Genomic DNA, 20,438 nt, shown 5'->3' with positions numbered 1-20,438 from the left:
TTCATTAATGTGTATTGTCCCTTTTAAATAAATAAAATAAGATAAAAAAATAAAAAATCCCCGTCAGTTCCACCAAGAATCGGCATGGGTCACCGGGTAGAGGGAAAAGTTATATATTCGGTTCTGACAGTACCAGAAAAAAGCAAGTATCGATTTATTTTTTTGTGTCGGGTTAACCCTAACCCTATGGAATTGGTACAGAAGTATCGGTTCTTGTGACAACCCTAGTTGCCACTGTAATTTGTATTGGGTTATCCTAGACACAGAATAACTGTATGACTGCCTCTATTAACATGAAAGGAACAATAAATAATTTATAACAAAAAAGAAGAAAATAAGTCCTGTTGAGTTTCTCTTTAGCGATCAATAACTTCCTCTGTCTGAACTTCTGTATGACAATTTAAGTATTTACCATTACCTACAATGATAGTTTGCGTTTGTTTTGTAGTTGAAACTCACTAACATCATGGCCTCAGCTGGTGATGAGACCATAGAGACTGCAGCCCTGGGAAGACCATTCCAGCTTGGCATGCTGTATGACTGCAGGAGGGACCTTCTTGTTCCAGGTAGGACCTGATAATGTGTTCGGAACCTCAGTGAAGCTTAACATGGATAAATACACAGCTTCAAAACTATTGGGACCTGACTTACGTATCATTTTTACTGTCACAGACATGTATGTTTCTGAAGTCTTTGTCTTACCATTGTGTCATTAATGTGTCAACAGGTGTAACTCTGTGGGATCCAGATGAGCTGAAAAGTAATAAAAGTGTTCAACAACAAAATAACACTGACTTCAATGTGACCATATCAGATTCAATAGAAGATAAGTCAAATTCATTACAGATCTCTGGCTCTCTGAAGCTGAGCATCTTGGGAGGACTGGTAGATGTGGAGGGATCAGCAAAATACGTCAAAGACACAAAGACATCTGACAAACAAGCCCGCATGACTCTTCAGTACAAAACAACAACAAGGTTTGAATCATTAACGATGGCTCACCTGGGTCTTGGTCAGGTGGCTCATCCTAATGTGTTTGAGGACGACACTGCCACTCATGTGGTCACAGCCATCTTGTACGGAGCTGGTGCTTACTTTGTGTTTGACAGAGAATCATCATCAGAGGAAGATAAGAAACAAGTGAAGGGGGAGGCAAAACTCATGTTCAATAAACTGAAATTCCTCACAGTAAATTGTGAAGCATCTTTCAACATGAATGAAGAAGAGAAAGCAGCAGTTGAAAAGTTTAGCTGCACGTTTCATGGAGACTTCAAGTTACCTTCCAACCCAACGTCCTTCAGTGATGCTGTGAGTGTTTACAGGGACCTTCCTAAGATGCTGGAAGAGGATGGAGAACATGCTGTTCCTCTCAGGGTGTGGCTCTACCCTCTGGTGAAGCTGGATTCAAGAGCAGCAAGACTCCAAAGAGACATCAGCAGTCCACTCATCAGAATCTCTTCAGAAACAATAGAGAGTTTGAACCAGACAGAGATGAGATGCAGAGACCTGCTGAGAGACACAGCAGCAGCAACATTTCCTGCCATGGAAAAGAAGGTTCAGGATTTGATGCAGATGTGCAAACATTACAAGTATGACTTCATGCAGAAGCTCGGGTCAGTGCTTCCTTCAATCCGAGGGGGTGGGAAAGAGGAAAGTGCCCTGGAGGAGATCTTCAAGGCACATGAGAAGTCACCATTCAACAGTAAAGACCTGGATCAGTGGCTAAAAACCAAGGGGAAGGAATCAGACACACTGAAGTCCTACCTTAAGCAGCTGGTGGAACTAGATGTGAAGATGGATGATGAGCTGGATGACCTCTTGTCTGATTTAAACATCAGAAATGTTGTGTGCTTTTCATTTACCTCAGTAGAGCAGCCTGATAGCTTCCTGGTCAAACTGTCCAATCACCTGAAACCAGCAGGAATGATGGACACAGCTGGAGAATCCTCTGATCTAACCACCAGAGACTCAGACTGGCTCACCACTGATACCAGACAGACTATGAGGAGACAACTACAACTGTTCAAAGAACTGAAGAAGGTGAACAGCAGTGATGACACCAGATTCATATCTGCATCAAAATATGATGGACATCATCCTGGGGCATGTATTTTCATATATGAAGATGGGTCAGATGAACCAGTCCACTTTGTTCCTCCATCAAAACCTGCCACCCCAACAGCTGCTGCTGGTTCATATGACACAATAACAGTTGGAGCAGCACCTGAACCAGATCCTGGATCTGTAGAGTACAGAGTAGAACACAGAATCAAACAGGAAGGAAACCCTCAGTGGGCATCTGAACCACTGAAGAAGAACCAGGAGGAAGTGACTCTGTCAGGACTCAGACCAAACACTGAGTATGAGATCAGAGTCACAGCTGTGGGCAAACTCAGCTACACGGTCAGCAGCAACATCTGCACAGCTGTGACCCTCAGACCTGGTCCACCAACTGAGGTAAGAGACACCGAAGTGAAAGCAAACTCCATCACTCTGACATGGAGCATGCCGTCTGTCCTAAAGTGTGATGTAAGAAGGTACATCATTGAGTTCAAGGAGGAGGACAGCAGTCAGTGGCAAAGCACAGACATCAGGGAGGAGGTGGACACTTTCACTCTGAAGAACCTTCAACACAACACAATCTACTCCATCAGGATGTGCACAGATGTTGGTGTTGGACTGAGTGAGCCTGGAGAAGAGCTCAAGATTAAAACTAAAAAAGAACCAGTGGATAACAAAGACTTCACTCTCCTCCCAGGTGATCCACTTGTCTATATGTTAAATCCAGAACCAGCAGGAGATGGTCAGTTCAACAAAAAGGTTTTTGGGAGGACACCAGCAAAAAACCCATTAAACAACACCATCATGCTTGTTGGAGCCACTGGATCTGGAAAGACCACCCTGATCAACGGCATGATCAACTACATCCTAGGAGTCGACTGGGAGGACAACTACAGATTTAAACTGATAGGTGAAGAAACTCAAGAATCACAAGCGTGCAGTCAGACCTCAGAGGTGACAGCCTATCAGATCAACCACAGAGATGGTTTCCAAGTTCCATACTCCCTCACAATCATCGACACTCCAGGGTATGGAGACACAAGAGGAATCACACAGGACAAAATAATCACAGACAAAATCAGAGAGTTTTTCTCTGTCAAAGGTGGAATTGACGACATTGATGCAGTGTGTTTTGTAGTTCAGTCGGCATTACCTCGCCTAACACACACACAGAAATACATCTTTAATGCCATCCTCTCCATATTTGGGAAGGACATTGCCAGAAACATTGTTATTCTGGTCACTTTTGCTGATCTTCAATCACCTCCAGTCCTGTCGGCCATCAAAGAAGCTAAGATCCCATGTGCTACAAACCCTGATGGCTCTGTTCTCCATTTCAAATTCAACAACTCAGTGCTTTTTGCCAAAAACAAAAGAACCAAGGCTGACGAGGACGACTTTGATCACATGTTCTGGAAAATGGGAAAAATCAGCATGAAGACATTCTTCACTCATCTATCCAGCATGGAACCCCTCCCAAGAGTCATCAGTCATGTTCTTATCAGAAAAATGTCAGAAACCATAGAGAGCTTGAACCCGATTGAGATGAGATGCAGAGACCTGCTGAGAGACACCACAGCTGCAACATTTCCTGCCATGGAAAAGACGGTTGAGGATGTAATGCAGATGTGCAAACATTACAAGCTGGACTTCATGCAGAAGCTCTGGTCAGTGCCTCTTTCAATCCGAGGGGGTGGGAAAGAGGAAAGTGTCCTGGAGGAGATCCTCAAGGAACATGAGAAGTCACCATTCAACAGTAAAGACCTGGATCGGTGGATAAAAGCCAAGAAGAAGGAATCAGAGACACTGAAGTCCTACCTTAAGGAGCTGGAGGAAACAGATGTGAAGATGGACAACAAGCTGGATGACGTCTTCTTTGATTTTAACATCAGAAATGTTGTGTGCTTTTCATTCACCTCAGTAGAGCAGCCTGATAGCTTCCTCGTCAAACTGTCCAATCACCTGAAACCAGCAGGAATGATGGACACAGCTGGAGAATCCTCTGATCTAACCACCAGAGACTCAGACTGGCTCACCACTGATACCAGACAGACTATGAGGACACAACTAAAACTGTTCAAAGAACTGAAGACGGTGAACAGCAGTGATGAGACCAAATTCATATCTGCATCAAAATATGATGAACGTCATCCAGGGGCGTGTATTTTCATATATGAAGATGGGTCAGATGAACCAGTCCACTTTGTTCCTCCATCAAAACCTGCCACCCCAACAGCTGCTGCTGGTTCATATGACACAATAACAGTTAGAGCAGCACCTGAACCAGATCTTGGCACTGTAGAGTACAGAGTAGAACACAGAATCAAACAGGAAGGAAACCCTCAGTGGGCATCTGAACCACTGAAGAAGAACCAGGAGGAAGTGACTCTGTCAGGACTCAGACCAAACACTGAGTATGAGATCAGAGTCACAGCTGTGGGCAAACTCAGCTACACTGTCAGCAGCAACGTCTGCACAGCTGTGACCCCCCCAGCTGGTCCACCAACTCAGGTAAGAGACACAGAAGTGAAAGAAAACTCAATCACTCTTACATGGAGCGCCCCGTCTGTCGTAAAGTGTGATGTAAGAAGGTACATCATTGAGTTCAAGGAGGAGAACAGCAGTCAGTGGATGAGCACAGACACCAGGGAGGAGGTGTACACTTTCACTCTGAAGAACCTTCAACACAGCACGGTCTACTCCATCAGGATGTGCACAGACGTTGGTGTTGGACTGAGTCAGCCTGGAGCAGAGCTCAAGATTAAAACTAAAAAAGAACCAGTGGATAACAAAGACTTCACTCTCCTCCCAGGTGATCCACCTGTCTATCTCTTAAATCTGAAACGAGCAGGAGATGGTCAGTTCAACAAAAAGGTTTTTGGAAAGACACCAGCCCAAAACCCATCAAACAAAACCATCATGGTTGTTGGAGCCACTGGATCTGATAAGACCACCCTGATCAACGGCATGATCAACTACATCCTAGGAGTCGACTGGGAGGACAACTACAGATTTAAACTGATAGGTGAAGAAACTCATAAATCACAAGCGTGCAGTCAGACCTCAGAGGTGACAGCCTATCAGATCAACCACAGAGATGGTTTCCAAGTTCCATACTCCCTCACAATCATCAATACTCCAGGGTTTGTATACACAAGAGGAATCACACAGGACAAAATAATCACAGACAAAATCAGAGAGTTTTTCTCTGTCAATGGTGGAATTGACAGCATTGATGCAGTGTGTTTTGTAGTTCAGTCGGCAGTAGCTCGTCTGACACACACACAGAAATACATCTTTGATGCCATCCTCTCCATTTTTGGGAAGGACATTGCCAGAAACATTGTTGCTCTGGTCACGTTTGCTGATGGTAAACCACCACCAGTCCTGGAGGCCATCAAAGAAGCTGAGATCCCATGTGCTACAAACCCTGATGGCTCTGTTCTCCCTTTCAAGTTCAACAACTCAGTGCTTTTTGCCAAAAACACAGGAGCCAAGACCGGTGAGGATGACTTTGATCACATGTTCTGGAAAATGGGGAAAGTCAGCATGAAGACATTCTTCACTCATCTATCCAGCATGGATCCACAGAGTCTGACCCTGACCAAGGAGGTTCTCCAAGTGCGTGAACAACTTAAGGCGACAATTGAAGGTGTGCAGCCAATTATACAAATGAGTTTGTCAAAACTGGAGGAAATAGACGTGACAAAAGCTGCACTCAAAAACCACGAGACCCGCATGAATGAGAACAAGAACTTTGTATATGAAACAGTGGATGAAAGTATCATAAAGGTTGATCTGCTGCCAGGAACCTACATCACCAACTGCCTCACTTGCAACTACACCTGCCAATATCCTTGTGGGACACCACGAAATGAGGATAAACATGGCTGTGTTGCAATGACTGATGGAAACTGCACAGTGTGTCCAGGAAAGTGTGTGTGGAGCGTCCACCAAAACATGCCATACCGATATGACACAAAACGTGTAACAGTGAAGAAGACATATCAGAACCTGAAGAAGAAATATGAGGAGGCATTGGGAGAGAAGATGAACACAGAGAAAATCATGAAACAGATGGAAGTAGAATATGAGCAGGTGCAGAGGGAAGTCCTAGAAATTCTGCAAAGATTAAACAACTGCCTGAAACGTCTGAGGGAGATCGCACTCTGTCCAGATCCGTTGTCTACTCCAGATTACATTGATCTCCTGATCCAGACAGAGCAACGTGAGGCCAAACCTGGATTTCAGCAGCGTGTCAAAGAGCTACACAGTGTCAGAGAGCGAGCAGTTCTTCTGATGAAGGTGGCAGAGGGAGTGGATCTAACTGGAAAAGAGAAGTCAATGTTTGAGAAGATGAAGTCCCATATGAAAGGGATATTCAACAATCCACACAGTTCATTTAAATAACTCTAAAACCTTCTGACACCAGAACCTGTGAAACAACCTCCAGTAAAAACAGTTCATCAGTGTGACTGTGGTGGATGAGCAGTCGTTTTAGTTTCTATGTACCAACATGATAGTGATTCCTGCTAATGAGAGAAGACTAAATGTGATTTTATATTTTAATTTCACCTTTTTGTTCCTATTTAGATTTGTGTGGTAAATCGTACTGTTTCCTGCATGTTTCTACTTTCCCATCTGATTGGTCAGATGTATTGATAAATTAATCTGTTCAGGCTGCAGAGTCTCTGTGTTGTAGTTAAACCACTGACTCGATAAATCCTGTCTTAAAATCTGGTTTAATGTTTGAGTTTGATGTTAAAGACTTCATCAAAATTGAAGAATTGTTTCACAGAAACTTTAATTTCTCTCTCTTGATGATATTTTAATGATTAGTGTTCTCTGGTACCAGGGCAGCATCTGTTAATCTTTAAAGATTAACAGATTAAAAAAAAAAAAAAAATTACATACAAAATAAAAGATCTTTCAATTTCTTCCTGTACAGTGTTTTACTTTACTATTTTCATTGTTTTTATGTAATGTTATTGTATGTATATTGTTGTATTGTATATAGCAGTGGTTCTCAAAGTCTGGGGACTCCCAGGGGTCCTTGAGAGGGTTGAAGGGGGTCCTCAATGTACGTTCAAATGATCCCCAACCATTTGAACGTACATTGACTAAAGAAGTAATGCTCTTCAGTATGTGTATTTCTGGTGTTCGCTTAAAATTTTTGTCCAAGGGGGGTCCATGGTCTCATGTATGTCAATTTAGGGGTCCTTGTTACAACCAAAAACGTAATAACTGCCAATAACGTAATAACTGCCAATAATGTAATAATTTTGGCCATTTCAAATGTAATAAAGCCAATAGTGTAATAATGTGCCAATAATGTAATAAAACTTTTGAGCCAATAACGTAATAACTTTTTGCCGATAATGTAATAAGGCATTACATTATTGGCTGGTTATTACGTTATTGGCCTGGTATTAAAAAAAACCTTTCAAAATGTAATAACTGGTGCCGATAATGTAATAATACATAAAAATGACAGCAGCTCTTGAAATAAAGGTTTTTTTTTTGCAGTTTTTGGGCAGTTAGTGGATGACATATAGTTGTCATACTTATTCATCCAAGATATGCTCTCTCTCTCTCTCTCTCTCTCTCTCTCTCTCTCTCTCTCTCATAATTGTGTGGTCTTTCCCCTCTTTAGCCAAATAGATATTCATAGATATTCTTGTCTAAACGGGCAATTTTTCATGTGTACCATGCATATACCATAAAATCAGTGTCTCGTTGAGGGTGTTGAGGTGTCAAATGAATTCACCATATATTTTCCTGGACTAGCATTATTATTTATTTCTAATCCCAAAATCTGAACTGCAGTGTACAATACACAGGATAGAACATGAACAATCAAAATTAAATTAAAACTGTTCCTTCTCAAATGAAAAGTAGCTTTCACTCATTCACAAATGTAAAAAAAAATATGGAGCAATACAAACATCTACCTTTAGACTTTCACAGTATATAGAACCTAAAGCTGCTTTATCATTACTGTAAAAAAAACAAAAAAACAACAACAACTTTGAAACGTCACTTATCCAACATGGGCCTGTATGCTCAATGTGTTGATGTAGTTTTTAATTTTCAAACATGAAAAACAAAGTTAGACATATGAACCCTGCAGAGATTTAATTTTAGATCTCCAACAGCTGGTTTCAGTAGTAATCTATTTGTTGATTGGTTAACAGTTGCAGCAACAGAGGTGTGTTACAAGCGTCCTGAGGCTTCCTCCCTCTTCTTCTTGTTAGGGCCACGGGCAATCGCACCGGGCACTGGTCCCAACAGCTATGAAATAGCTGCAGGGATCAGTGCCCGGGCAAAACTGCGCAAAATTTTGCATTGAAGTCCATGGGACGGACGGGAAAAACGAGTTTAACAAACGTCTACTGCTCAGGCATACTTTCACCTAGAGACTCCATTTAAACTTTAAACAGTAGACACAAGTCTTGTGTATTGGCGTATTACTCCACGTTTTGATAGGTCATATAGTTTTTGATCAATCCCTGATCAATGACCATGATCATTTTTGGAGAAATTATGAGATTATAATGGGTGTGTATTGGACGGAATGTTCGTGTCAGAGTGCGTGACATCATCGGTTAGAGTGGGAGAGATGCCAGAAAAACTCCAGATTTTTTCTCTTTCCAAACTCGGCCCGGCCACAATTTACACTCTACACACATGATTTTTTCAGAATTTGTAAGACAAACTTGTCCTGTCACTCATCATCTGCTCAAAATATCAGAGAGACTTACAGAATTTAAACTTGGAGCCTCTAAGTGCGGCCACGTCTGTCTCTGCTCCTCATTGACTCCAATACAAATATTTTCTGAGAGAAGCAGAACGGCCTGATGTTTTAAAACTGCCAGCGTCGCCAAAATATTTACTGTAGAAACACCAAATCGTACCAAAATTTTCAGTAAGTCCTTAGAGCAACGTTGATCTGTGTTTTGTTCTGATAGGAGTTACCGTTTTGTCATGCTAAGCCTAAATGTGAGACCGGTGCAGAGGCAGAAAATGGCTCTTTTTCTCCGTTTCTGTTACGTTTCTGTCTGTCTCAGCCTGTGGGGGCCCCTATCGCCGTGGTAACCTCTTTGATCCTCAGGCCAGAGCTCGTTAACTTCATAAACAATCCACCTGGCGCTCGTTTAAATGTTTATAAACACAGACACAGCTAAATCAGACTGACACAGGATGCAGCTACTAACTAACTATGTGTCAAGTCAGTCCATAGGCGGCCTTACCTATGTTTCAACCGTTTCAATTGAAACGGGCCCCAGCCACCAGGGGGGCCCCAGCTGCCAGCCACCAAGTAAAAGACAGTACAATAATTCATAGGTTTCACCTTAACATACACACACACACACAGGCCTACATCCACCACACACACAAACAGCTCTGTCCACCGTGCGGTCACACACTCGACCCCTGATCCGCTCTACAACCACTGATGCGCGTGTCATGCCACACCGCGACTGTAGCCTAATAATCGCTCCTAATTAATAATACGGCAGTAAATCAATAACAACGTAGGCTTACCTTTGAAAACGGCCCGCAAACTATCAATAGACCCTCGTTTTTCTTCTCCCAGTATTATTCCTTTTCTCTTAGTGTTTCTAATGTCCTTGTGTTTTTCCTGCTTTCCTCCTGACGTGCGCCCAGTTGCGTAACCTGATGATTGACGTCTGTCAATCACTTTCCTCCTCTTTTCTTTTTTTCCTCGGGTTAAAATGCCTCCAAACAGGCGATCTATGAGTACGTCCTAACTTAACAGAGAAATAAAACACAGCGAGAGCACAACTAAAATGTGATATTATTGGCAGCATATTTACAGATTTTAATAATGTAGGAGACAGCTGTCTGTGGCTGCTCCAGCACCGCAGCACCGACAGGATCAGCGCCTGTAGACGCCTGTCTGTCCGCATGTCTCGTCCTTTCCTTGTCCGTGGTCGTGGTGCTGAAATAACACGGAGCACTTTGCTCTCATTACTTTTGTTGCCAATTTAAATTCAGAATATTGTTAAAGCCTGTAGTTTGTCTGAAAATGTACATAATGATTTTGCTTTTTGATGAAAACCAACTTCAGTCCTCGTTTTTTCTGCTAAGTCCTGGTTTCTTGCCCTGATAGTGATTTTAACACTGTCTTGTGCGTAGCTGGGACGCATGGATAGTGCGTTACTGCGTCCTTTCAGGGTTTAAAGCATCAGCGACACATGGGCACATAGCTGGCAAATAATTTTATGTTTAACAGGGTAGGGCCTCATATGAAATATTGAAACGGGCCCCCAGATGTCTAAGGCCGCCACTGAGTCAGTCACACACACACACACACAGACTCAAGAGCCAGCTTCATGTGATTACAGTCACACACACACACACCTTCATGTGATTAAAACACAGTTAACGTGCAACAGAATTTAAACTTAAACCATGATTTAATCTGGTTTTAAAGTTAAACCTTGTTGGTGTCAAATGCGTCAAATGCCTCTCGTGGGAGCAGCTGATAGAGTCCCCCCCAGCTGAAAGCAGCCCACCCCACCAGCCAGAGGGTCCAGGACCATAGGGACTGCAGTGGAGGAAGGCTGCCTTAACACCCTGCACAATGGCACCCAGTACACAGAAGTTAGACAGGACCAGTCAGCCCATCACCTGGTCCATTCAACAAATCAGTTTATGCTACTGTGATTTATGTAGCCTAGTTAAATACTACAGTAATCATCATAGTGTATTGGCAGGAAAGACCATTTAAATCTGTATCAAATATCGATTAATGAATTAATCGATAATTTGCATGTTGGTCTAGGTCAGGGGTACTCAAATACATTTGTCGAAGGGCCAGAATTTTTCTCAACAGACACCTTGGGGGCCGCACATTCAAATAGGCCTAGATTGAAATTAAATTCACCTTTTTCGTCTAATAATTTAAATATTTTTATTTTACTTGTAAGCACATCATTTTTATTTATACACTTAATGGTGTTTTGTATGATATGAAAAATCTTGACATTATCATATCATCATTTCCATATCATGCTGGAGTTTTACACTGTTGACTTGTATCCTCAGACATGCCCTGTGATTTTCAGTTTAAATATGAAAGGAGGCTGACCATCACTGGACATGTCTGACTCTGTTCTGAGGATACAAGTCATTGGTCCTGAAATGTGTGTTTCTCTTCTATAACACACATTCTACATCTCGGAGGCGACGTCTTTCCACACACGGGCTTCCTTCACCAGAGCTCAGTGGGAAACAGTAGGAGAGACACAGGCCGATGGAACCGGGACACAACACCGGGGGAGAAGCAGGTCGTGCAGCTGTGCGCCGCGGACGTGCACGAAAAAACAATTACGTCTCATCAAATGCGCGCGGCTACGGCTTTTGAGTTGTGAGCGTGCATGACGCGCGGCTACATTGAATGGGTTTGAGCGCGCGCAAAAGACGCTTCATCTGAACGGCCCCCCATGCATGATGCACACACAGTTGAACCAAGACGGCGGTGAAAATCACCCACGGTCTCTGCAGACAGGCAGGGAAAACCCTGCAGTCCAGCCCGCCCTCCAAACACTCGCGCATGGTGATTTGGGTTCGTCAGCGTTTCTGTATCCCAGTGCAGGGCCTCACAGGCACACACAAACGCTCCGCGCGTGTTTCCATGTCCCAGCGCGTGTTTCCATGTCCCAGCGCATTGACTTACAGGCGCACGGAGCCCGAGAAATACAGTATACAGTAATATGTAAACTAGTAGAACTCAGTCGCGGGCCTGATTGGAAGGTTCGGCGGGCCGGATGCGGCCCGCGGGCCGCCTATTGAGTACCGCTGGTCTAGGTTAAGTACCACCTTGAAAAAAAAACAATGTTTTGTTGCTTAAGATATTCAGTCATTCAATGGTATACTAAAATCCATGTGAAAAAAATGCTTCTCACTGTTCTCAGGTCAAATATTTATATGCGATAAAAATGCAATTAATTGCGATTAATTAATTACAAAGCCTCTAATTAATTAGATTAATTGTTTTAATTGAGTCCTGGCCCTATTACACAAGATAAACACACACACACACAGTTAACCTAATGTGATTACAGCTCCTCCATATCAGTGCTTATAGAAAGATGATCATGTGTCTGTCTGATCAGCTCTGTCTTGACCTTAAGATCGTGGGTTTGATTCCCATGTTGACAGAGATGGCAAAATCGGCAGTAGCCGTGGCCCATTCAAAATTTCCCGAGAGGAAATTTTCTAGTTTTTATGTATTATTACATTATCGGCACCAGTTATTACATTTTGAAAGGTTTTTTTTAATACCAGGCCAATAACGTAATAACCAGCCAATAATGTAATGCCTTATTACATTATCGGCAAAAAGTTATTACGTTATTGGCTCAAAAGTTTTATTACATTATTGGCACATTATTACACTATTGGCTTTATTACATTTGAAATGGCCAAAATTATTACATTATTGGCAGTTATTACGTTATTGGCAGTTATTACGTTTTTGGTTGTAACAGTCCTTGATGTAAAAAAATGTTTGAGAGCCACTGGTATATAGTATGTATTTGTATGAATCCATTGTATTACTGTAATGGCCTATTCCCGTCTCCTCCTCTCAGCTTGCTAGATAACCTAGGAATGTCTATGTTCCACAAAAACAGCCAATGCTTTTCTCATTTCACGACTGTGATGACTTAGATTGAATCATTTAGTGAATTTCTACATCAGATGTTTGTGTAATGATGTATATACATTTTGTGATGATCAAAAGGGAGGAGTGTAATTGAAACATTTTAGTGTACTTGTTTATTGATTTCTATTTCTTTATGCTCTCTGTCTGATACAATAGAGAGATACATCTTGTGCATGTTTTCACATAACATCGCCTGATTCTGTTCCTGACACCTGTAGCTCACCTTGGTGAACACTGGAATCTGTTTCAGCAAGATAAAATTCACTTGTGGGGGTGTGTGACACACTCTACAAAAAGCCTCTGTTTAATGTATTTTTGTTCCATTCCTGCATTGCACTAGAACCTTATTTGCAAAGAATAAAACCCTTAAAAGACAGTCAATCTCAACATCTTTATTTCAGATCTTGCCAAACAAATATACACAACACTATATTGTGCAGTTAAACGAAACTAAATGTGCAGACAACAGACAATAACTGGGTTTCCATCCAAATGTATCGAATTTAAGAGCGGATTTTGTGAAAATGCGCAAAAAGCAAATGCAAATTTATGCCCATTTCCATTCGTTATTGTTTTGCGATTATTGGGAGAGGAGGAGTGCGCCGTGACATTATGTCATAAGAGAGCGTGAATGTATCCAACAGTTGACACTCAGCTGACAGCTGACACTCAGCTTACACTCGACATCATGGACAATTTACTTAGCCTACTTTCCGGACTCGACGCACCTGTATATAATTCGCACTAGCTAAATTTAAAAGAAAATACATTTATAAACCGCACTTTAAAGCAGATATCAGTGGCACGGCCGTTTCGGCTAATGCTGTGTTCAGGGCAGGCTTTTGAAACCGTAAGTTACAGCTTCAAGTCACAACTACGACTTGGTAGCGTTCCAGGTAACCCGTAGCTCGTGTTTTTACCGTCCTGTTGTCTGTGAAAGTTCCCTATAACGGCCACTCGTAACTTCCGACCCGTGAAGTCATACCAGTTCGATCTGGTACGAGTTCACGGGAAGGAAAAACACAAAGTACGAGTTTCCTTGAACGCACCATGAGTTAGCAGCCCCCGCCCTTGTCAGGCATCAATTGGTCCTCGTGCTACGTCACCACATTCACGCGCATCCCTTGGCTGCACACACAGCCCTTCATGCCGTTCTCTCCCCTCATTGGATAACACTTGTATCCCACAAGGAAAATTTTCTCCTCGGGTTACAGCAGAGCAGAGTGACGGAGAGACTCGTGTTTAGGCTGAAATACTTCATGTAAGTGATTGCTGACGGAAAATAGGACTATTTAGGACTTATATTAACAAAAACATTCCACTGATATCTGCTTTAATATAAGCCGCAGGTTTTCATGTTGTAACTTGAGATATTTACACAGAAAGACAGTAGGGAACTGGGCAAGTCCGCTCGCTTTTCCGGTGTTTTGGTTACGCTCCTCTCGCCCATGTGCATCTGTTGACAACAAAGCCGGCGAAAAATCAATAAATGGAGCGGGGGATAACGTTACATAACATATACGATGTTACGGCTTGTATTTGTGTAATCTTAACCGTCATAAACAAAAGATTACGGGTTACGGAGCGCGTTCGTGTGTTGTGGTGTGCAGAGACGAGAGCTGGGACACCGTGTCGTTCTCCATTTGTTTGGGAAGACGTCCTCCAGCAGCACTTCACCCACAAACTCTGGCTCAATTCGCATAATCTGTTTCCATAACAAAAAGTCGCATTTTCCTTTTATCGATACGCTGACAAATCCACCCCCCCAAAGCGTAAAAACTTTTATGCGCATTTACTGCCGTTTCAATCCAAGTTTCAATCCAAGTATTTTTTGCAATTTTTGAAAATGCGAATAAAAAAAGGTGGATGGAAACGCAACTAATGTTTGCTCCAGGATACAGCAACGTCTCTACTTTTTGCAATGATTCAGGGTGTTTGCGGTCGAACAGAGGGTACTAATGGTATTCTATCGTGCATTTTACATTATAGAATTTCAGCTTGGTTTGGAAACTTATCAATGAAGTTATAATCAGACTGGTTCATTGTGCAATGAAAGTGATAGAGTACCCCTCCCTCCATGTCTTACACAGTGAGTACCAGCTACTTCCATCTGGCAGACAGTACAGAGTCCCAGTTAAGAACAAAAAACGTTACCTCAACAGATATAATAGTATGATAACTCCTTCGTACCACTTTCAGTAGGTCTCATGGACTCTAAACAGTACCAACGTTGAGGGCAGTACATTAATATATTGTAGTGTCTTTTGTATGATGTATTGATGTTTGTGCTGTCGGCTTGTGATCGGCTCTTGCTTTTTGTATTGATGTTTGTGGCATCGCACCTCTGTATTTGCATGTGCAGTTTAACTGTATGCACTGTCTCGTCTGTTCTCCACTCTGAGAGTATGTGTGTGTGTGTGTGTGTGTGTGTGTGTGTGTGCAGCAACTGCATGTCCAGCACAAATTTCCTACAGGACCAAATAAATTAATTTAACATAATTAATCAGTCAGGTCAACAGATTCAGGACATGGGACAGGACCAGGTTACAGAACTATATAGCCCAACACCTAATGAGGAGAAAAGCTGTGGTGCAGCAGAGGGTTTCCTGCTCTGCTCTGCCCTCTGGTGGTCAAACTGGTGTGGTCCCTACAGAGCTGGAGGCTGCAGCTTCAGGACCCTGGTCCTTCAGGACGACGTCTCCGTAGAAGAAGATGGACAGAGTGTGAGGAGCAGCACAGCTCTGACACTACGAGGAATCAAGCTATTAGTCTGTGATTGTTAACCATGAACCAGATTTACAATAACACACTGATGCATCATTAGGAATAAACCTGTGGATTCTCATTCATCCAGGTCATCGTTCTCTCTGGACAAATTGAATCGTAGGCAACTGGGCTTGTATTTGTCTAGGAAGACGATTCAATTTGCCCAGAGAGAACATAAGGAATAAATCACAAAAAACATCTGGACCTGCAGCTGTTACAAGAACCTGACATCTTATATCAGCAATGATCAACTCTAATATTGATTACTGATCACACACACACACACACAGTGTAAGAATTGATATTTTATGTAATTTATTGTCAGTGAGATCATGAGTTTCTAAGTGTTTAGTCTCTTTATTCACTTCACTAAAAAAAGTTTAAAAATGCAAATGTTTAACTCTGATCAATAATGATGGAAATATTGATCAGTGTGAGGATCATTGGTCTGATCAGAGCTTCAGTTTTTATTTCTCCTCCTGATGTTCTGAGCTGCAGTGATGAAGAGGAGTCAGATCTTCATCAGGAACCGCCAACATTCCAGGTATTCCTAGAACCGCCAAGAGGTCAATTTGACCTCCATTCATTCTAATGCAAAAATGGTAAATGGACTGCATTTATATAGACCATTTCTATGTTTGTAAACAATGATGATGTATGTTGTGGGCGGGGCTTCACTGGTGGCAGAAAGTGACCGCTGATCTGGTGTCAACAGTGGAAAACCGGCATCAAGAGCGATCAAATCAGAGGAAGATGGATCATACAGAGGCCTTCTCTGATTATTTTAATGCTTTGTCAACAGAAAACAGGCTGTCATACCTGAGTAGGCTAAGTTAACGATTAGCAACGGAGTGTGCTGTGTGTTACTGACCGACGTACTGCCTAGCCAGCGACAGGGACACAAAACACTGCTGTATAAGACGTGGGCGATCATCAACAAGTCCACCAACTATATACTGACAGCAAACTGTAGTCTACTTGTATGGCTGTATATTACAGTTTATTCAACGGATCCATGTCTATTATTTCTGTAGGCTATAACAGTCAGACCGTTGTTAGGCTATATCACAGACCGTTGCTAGGGACACCGCTCATGACCCGATGTGTGTAAAAATGAATGAATGAATGTCAAAATAAATGAATAACAGGGTGAACGTGTACACGTGTTAACGTTTACACTGAATGAAACAGTAAATGTTTAATAAAAATCCCAAAACGATGCACGCAATATCTACATATATTTTATACACTGACCCGAATATAAGAGTATTTTTTCCGTAGAAAAAAGTTGTAAAGGACGGGTCGTCTTATATTCGGGGTCTAGATATTTATGTAGCCTACATGTGCAAATCAGGTGGTGACACCAAACAACGTCTGCCCAAGCAAGTCAGAGCTTTTATTTCTCTCACACTCACACACCAGTGACCTAGAGATGCAGCCGCATCTGAGGGGACGCGCGTGGGGATCATCCCTATGTTCCCCGGGTCCTATGTTCTCCGCTTTGTATGGAACCGGGGAACATAGGACCTTTTTTTTTTTTAAAGGGTCCTATGTTCCCAGCTTTGTATGTGACCGGGGAACATAGGCCCCTTTAAAAGAAAAAAAGGTCCTATGTTCCCCGCTTTCCCCCAAGAAGACCCTGTTGCTGTTGCCGGTCGATGAACAAACCGGGGACTCCCTCTCTCTCTCTCGTAGAGTAGAAAAATATTTTTTATTCAAAAGACAACGTTTCGAGTGACTGTCTCTTCGTCGTATTTGACTACAATGCAATAATAATAATAATATTACATATGCCCCCAGACTCCCCTACAGTGGTTCAGTTTGCAAGTATGGTGTGTTTTAAATAGATAAATAGCGTGCGTCTGGCACACAGGTGGCACACGCCTGCCAGATGCACAGAGGCATGTGTAAAAACATGCGGAATCCGGAAATGTGTTTTGTCTATTTCGGCTTTTCTGACTCAGAGTCTGTCAGACTTAAAACGTGAGAGACCCTCTTAGTCAGAAAAACCGAAATAGACAAAACACATTTCCAAAAGTCGTACAGTTCTGATTTTGTAATACATGGTTCGGGGACCCAAGACGAACGTGTAGATGTGTGTTCGGTCCTGATTGAGCCATTACTTTTCGAGAGGCGGGGCTTCAAACAGCCGCATTCCTCTGTATCCTTGAGGCCGCTGTTTCCATAGAAACCGACCAATTCACTTGAAACTTGGCCTGTGGACTCATGGTGAGGCCCTTATCCATCACCCCGAGGCCCAACTCTGTGGGAGCATGGGAAAGCCAAGTGGCCCCCTGGGGCCCCTAGAGCAACGGGACCAAAATATTCTGATAGAGGACTCTCTGATATACAACATATTTATATTTCATGATGATAACTTAAAGCGTGTGTGTTTTGTTGAGAAAAGGCAGGAATGGCTGGATTCACTTTGATGTTTGACCCCTGTGACCTTTGACACTTACCAATTGGCTTTATGTACAGCTCCCCTACTTCCTGATCGTACACCAGCTCCTTTAGCTAAAAATTCAGCCTGATAGGCCAAAGCATCTGGAAGCTATTAAAGAATTGCTGTTGAAACATTTCTCCTTTGATAAGAGGTCAGAGAAAGGAGCATTGCTTTTTGGCTATTTGTGACCCTTCTGAATGTCACAGAACTCTGAATCTTTGCACACACAATATACTAGACATTCTGGACCACATTTTAAAATCTCAGCTTCCCGCATCAAAGTCTTGGTGTTTTATTCAAGGAAACGGGGTCAAAAAGGTCACAGATCAGCGACTGTCGCACGTGTTTGAAATTGCACATGGTGGATGGCCTTAGGCCCCGGACAAATACATGAAACTTTCAGCCTTATAACCCCAAGGATGTGGACGTTATTAGACAAAAGACTTCTAAATCTAGGCTTTGAAGGCCGAGAAACGAGCCTGGACGGTCAGCTGTGACCCTTCTGGAGGTCCGACAGGTCTAAAATTCTACAGAAACTTTGTCCCTAGTGCTCTGAACAACCTATCAAAATGAATTGAATTCATAATAATGTTTTTCAGATAAAATATAAAAGTTCACTCATTGAATTAAAAATTACATTAAATGTGATGTGATGTGGACCAGAATGATGCTGGTGAAAACTTTCATGCACTTTATTATTTAATTTTAACAATATAGCACTGTTTTTTAATTCAATGTTGAAAACAAAAAAGATGTTAAGACCTTTTAGTTACTAAGAAAATAATATAAGCTCAATTTGTTTTATTTTTTAATTTGCTGGTAACAGCAAGCTCAACCAATCAGACACGTCGCTGATAAATATGAGGATTATGGGTAATGTAGTGCTTCTCCGTGATATGACATTGGAAACAAAGCGTGTTTTCTTAAAATAAAGTTGATATTACACAGGGCTTTTGGACTCAGCAGAAGCACATACTATTGTTACACAGTCTTCCTTGGATGGTTACAGTGTTGTGGCTAATAATCAGATCTTTCTTCAGAATATAAATCAGAGTAGCTTTTTGAACGCGGATGTGGACATCATTTTTTTATTGATTGATTGATTATTCTGCACCAACACCATGATCACTAAATAAATAAATAAATAAACTAGAAAATTTCCTCTCGGGAAATTTTGAATGGGCCACGGGAGCTACTGCGGGTTGTGCCATCTCTGTCAACATGGGAATCAAACCCACGATCTTAAGGTCAAGACAGAGCTGATCAGACAGACATGATCATCTTTCTATAAGCACTGATATGGAGGAGCTGTAACCACATTAGGTTAACTGTGTGTGTGTGTGTGTGTGTGTGTGTGTGTGTGTGTGTGTGTGTGTGTGTGTGTGTGTGTGTGTGTGTGTGTGTGTGTGTGTGTGTGTGTGTGTGTGTAACTGTAATCACATGAAGCTGGCTCTAGAGTCTGTGTGTGTGTTGTAGTTAGTTAGTAGCTGCATCCTGTGTCAGTCTGATTTAGCTGTGTCTGTGTTTATAAACATTTAAACGAGCACCAGGTGGATTGTTTATGAAGTTAACGAGCTCTGGCCTGAGGATCAAAGAGGTTACCACGGCGATAGGGGCCCCCGCAGGCTGAGACAGACAGAAACGTGGAGAAAAACAGCCATTTTCTGCCTCTAAACCGGTCTCACAATTAGGCTTAGCATGACAAAACGGTAACTCCTATCAGAACAAAACACAGATCAACGTTGCTCTACGGACTTACTGAAAATTTCGGTACGATTTGGTGTTTCTACAGTAAATATTTTGGCGACGCTGGCAGTTTTAAAACATCAGGCCGTTCTGCTCCTCTCAGAAAATATTTGTATTGGACTCAATGAGGAGCAGGGACAGACGTGGCCGCACTCAGAGGCTGATTCTGTAAGTTCTGTAAGTCTCTCTGATATTTTGAGCACATGACATGAGAGATAACAAGTTTGTCTTACAAATTCTGAAAAAATTATGTCTGTAGAGTGTAAATTGTGGCCGTGCTCACAGTTTATCCAGAAAAAATACAGAATGTTTCTTCACTCTCTCCCACTCTAACTGATGATGTCACGCACTCTGACACGAACATTCTATGCAATACACACCCATTATAAACTCATAATTTCTCCAAAAATGATCATGGTCATTGATCAGGGATTGATCAAAAACTATATGACCTATCAAAACGTGGAGTAATACGACAATACACAAGACTTGTGTCTACTGTTTAAAGTTTAAATGGAGTCTCTAGGTGAAAGTATGCCTGAGCAGTAGACTTTTGTTAAACTCCAATGATTGGTCTTTTTCGCTCTTTTTTTCCCGCCCGTCCCATTGACTTACATGCAAAAATTTTGCGCAGTAAATCGCGACTTACGTCGCGAATAATTCGTACACTGTTGAGAAAAGTAATAGCACACCGATCCCGATCAGGACGCACATTTTGATATATAA

At 42.1% G+C, this 20,438-nt stretch overlaps 2 protein-coding genes across 2 annotated transcripts; both read left to right on the top strand.

The window, feature by feature from the left end:
- Positions 1 to 452: 452 nt before the first annotated feature.
- On the top strand, positions 453 to 6,551 carry LOC146969735 (uncharacterized). Its single transcript, XM_085804163.1, has 3 exons — positions 453 to 566; positions 728 to 2,443; positions 4,556 to 6,551. Exons 1-3 carry the CDS (start codon positions 467 to 469, stop codon positions 6,469 to 6,471), a joined length of 3,732 nt encoding a protein of 1,243 aa, XP_085660289.1. The 5' UTR covers positions 453 to 466; the 3' UTR covers positions 6,472 to 6,551.
- On the top strand, positions 2,830 to 4,324 carry LOC146969736 (uncharacterized). The gene is made up of 2 exons (XM_085804388.1): positions 2,830 to 4,155; positions 4,298 to 4,324. The coding sequence occupies exons 1-2, from the start codon at positions 2,866 to 2,868 to the stop codon at positions 4,322 to 4,324; spliced, it is 1,317 nt and encodes a 438-aa protein (XP_085660514.1). The 5' UTR covers positions 2,830 to 2,865.
- Positions 6,552 to 20,438: the final 13,887 nt, after the last annotated feature.

The sequence above is a fragment of the Trachurus japonicus genome, chromosome 17 (assembly GCF_045865225.1).
Source record: "Trachurus japonicus isolate A0001 chromosome 17, Traja_1.0".
Taxonomy (NCBI): Eukaryota; Metazoa; Chordata; class Actinopteri; order Carangiformes; family Carangidae; genus Trachurus; species Trachurus japonicus.
The sequence above is the reverse complement of the archived record's forward strand: the minus strand, read 5'-3'. Positions and strand labels throughout refer to the sequence as shown.

What these genes read in the sequence shown, in the direction of transcription:
- LOC146969735 (XM_085804163.1), top strand. Translation starts at nt 467, where the DNA reads ATGGCCTCAGCTGGTGATGAGACCATAGAGACTGCAGCCCTGGGAAGA. An exon ending in GAGGGACCTTCTTGTTCCAG is followed by an intron (nt 567 to 727) that starts GTAGGACCTGAT and finishes ATGTGTCAACAG; the next exon opens with GTGTAACTCTGTGGGATCCA. An exon ending in AGCTGTGACCCTCAGACCTG is followed by an intron (nt 2,444 to 4,555) that starts GTCCACCAACTG and finishes TGACCCCCCCAG; the next exon opens with CTGGTCCACCAACTCAGGTA.
- LOC146969736 (XM_085804388.1), top strand. Translation starts at nt 2,866, where the DNA reads ATGCTTGTTGGAGCCACTGGATCTGGAAAGACCACCCTGATCAACGGC. An exon ending in TGTTCAAAGAACTGAAGACG is followed by an intron (nt 4,156 to 4,297) that starts GTGAACAGCAGT and finishes CCACCCCAACAG; the next exon opens with CTGCTGCTGGTTCATATGAC.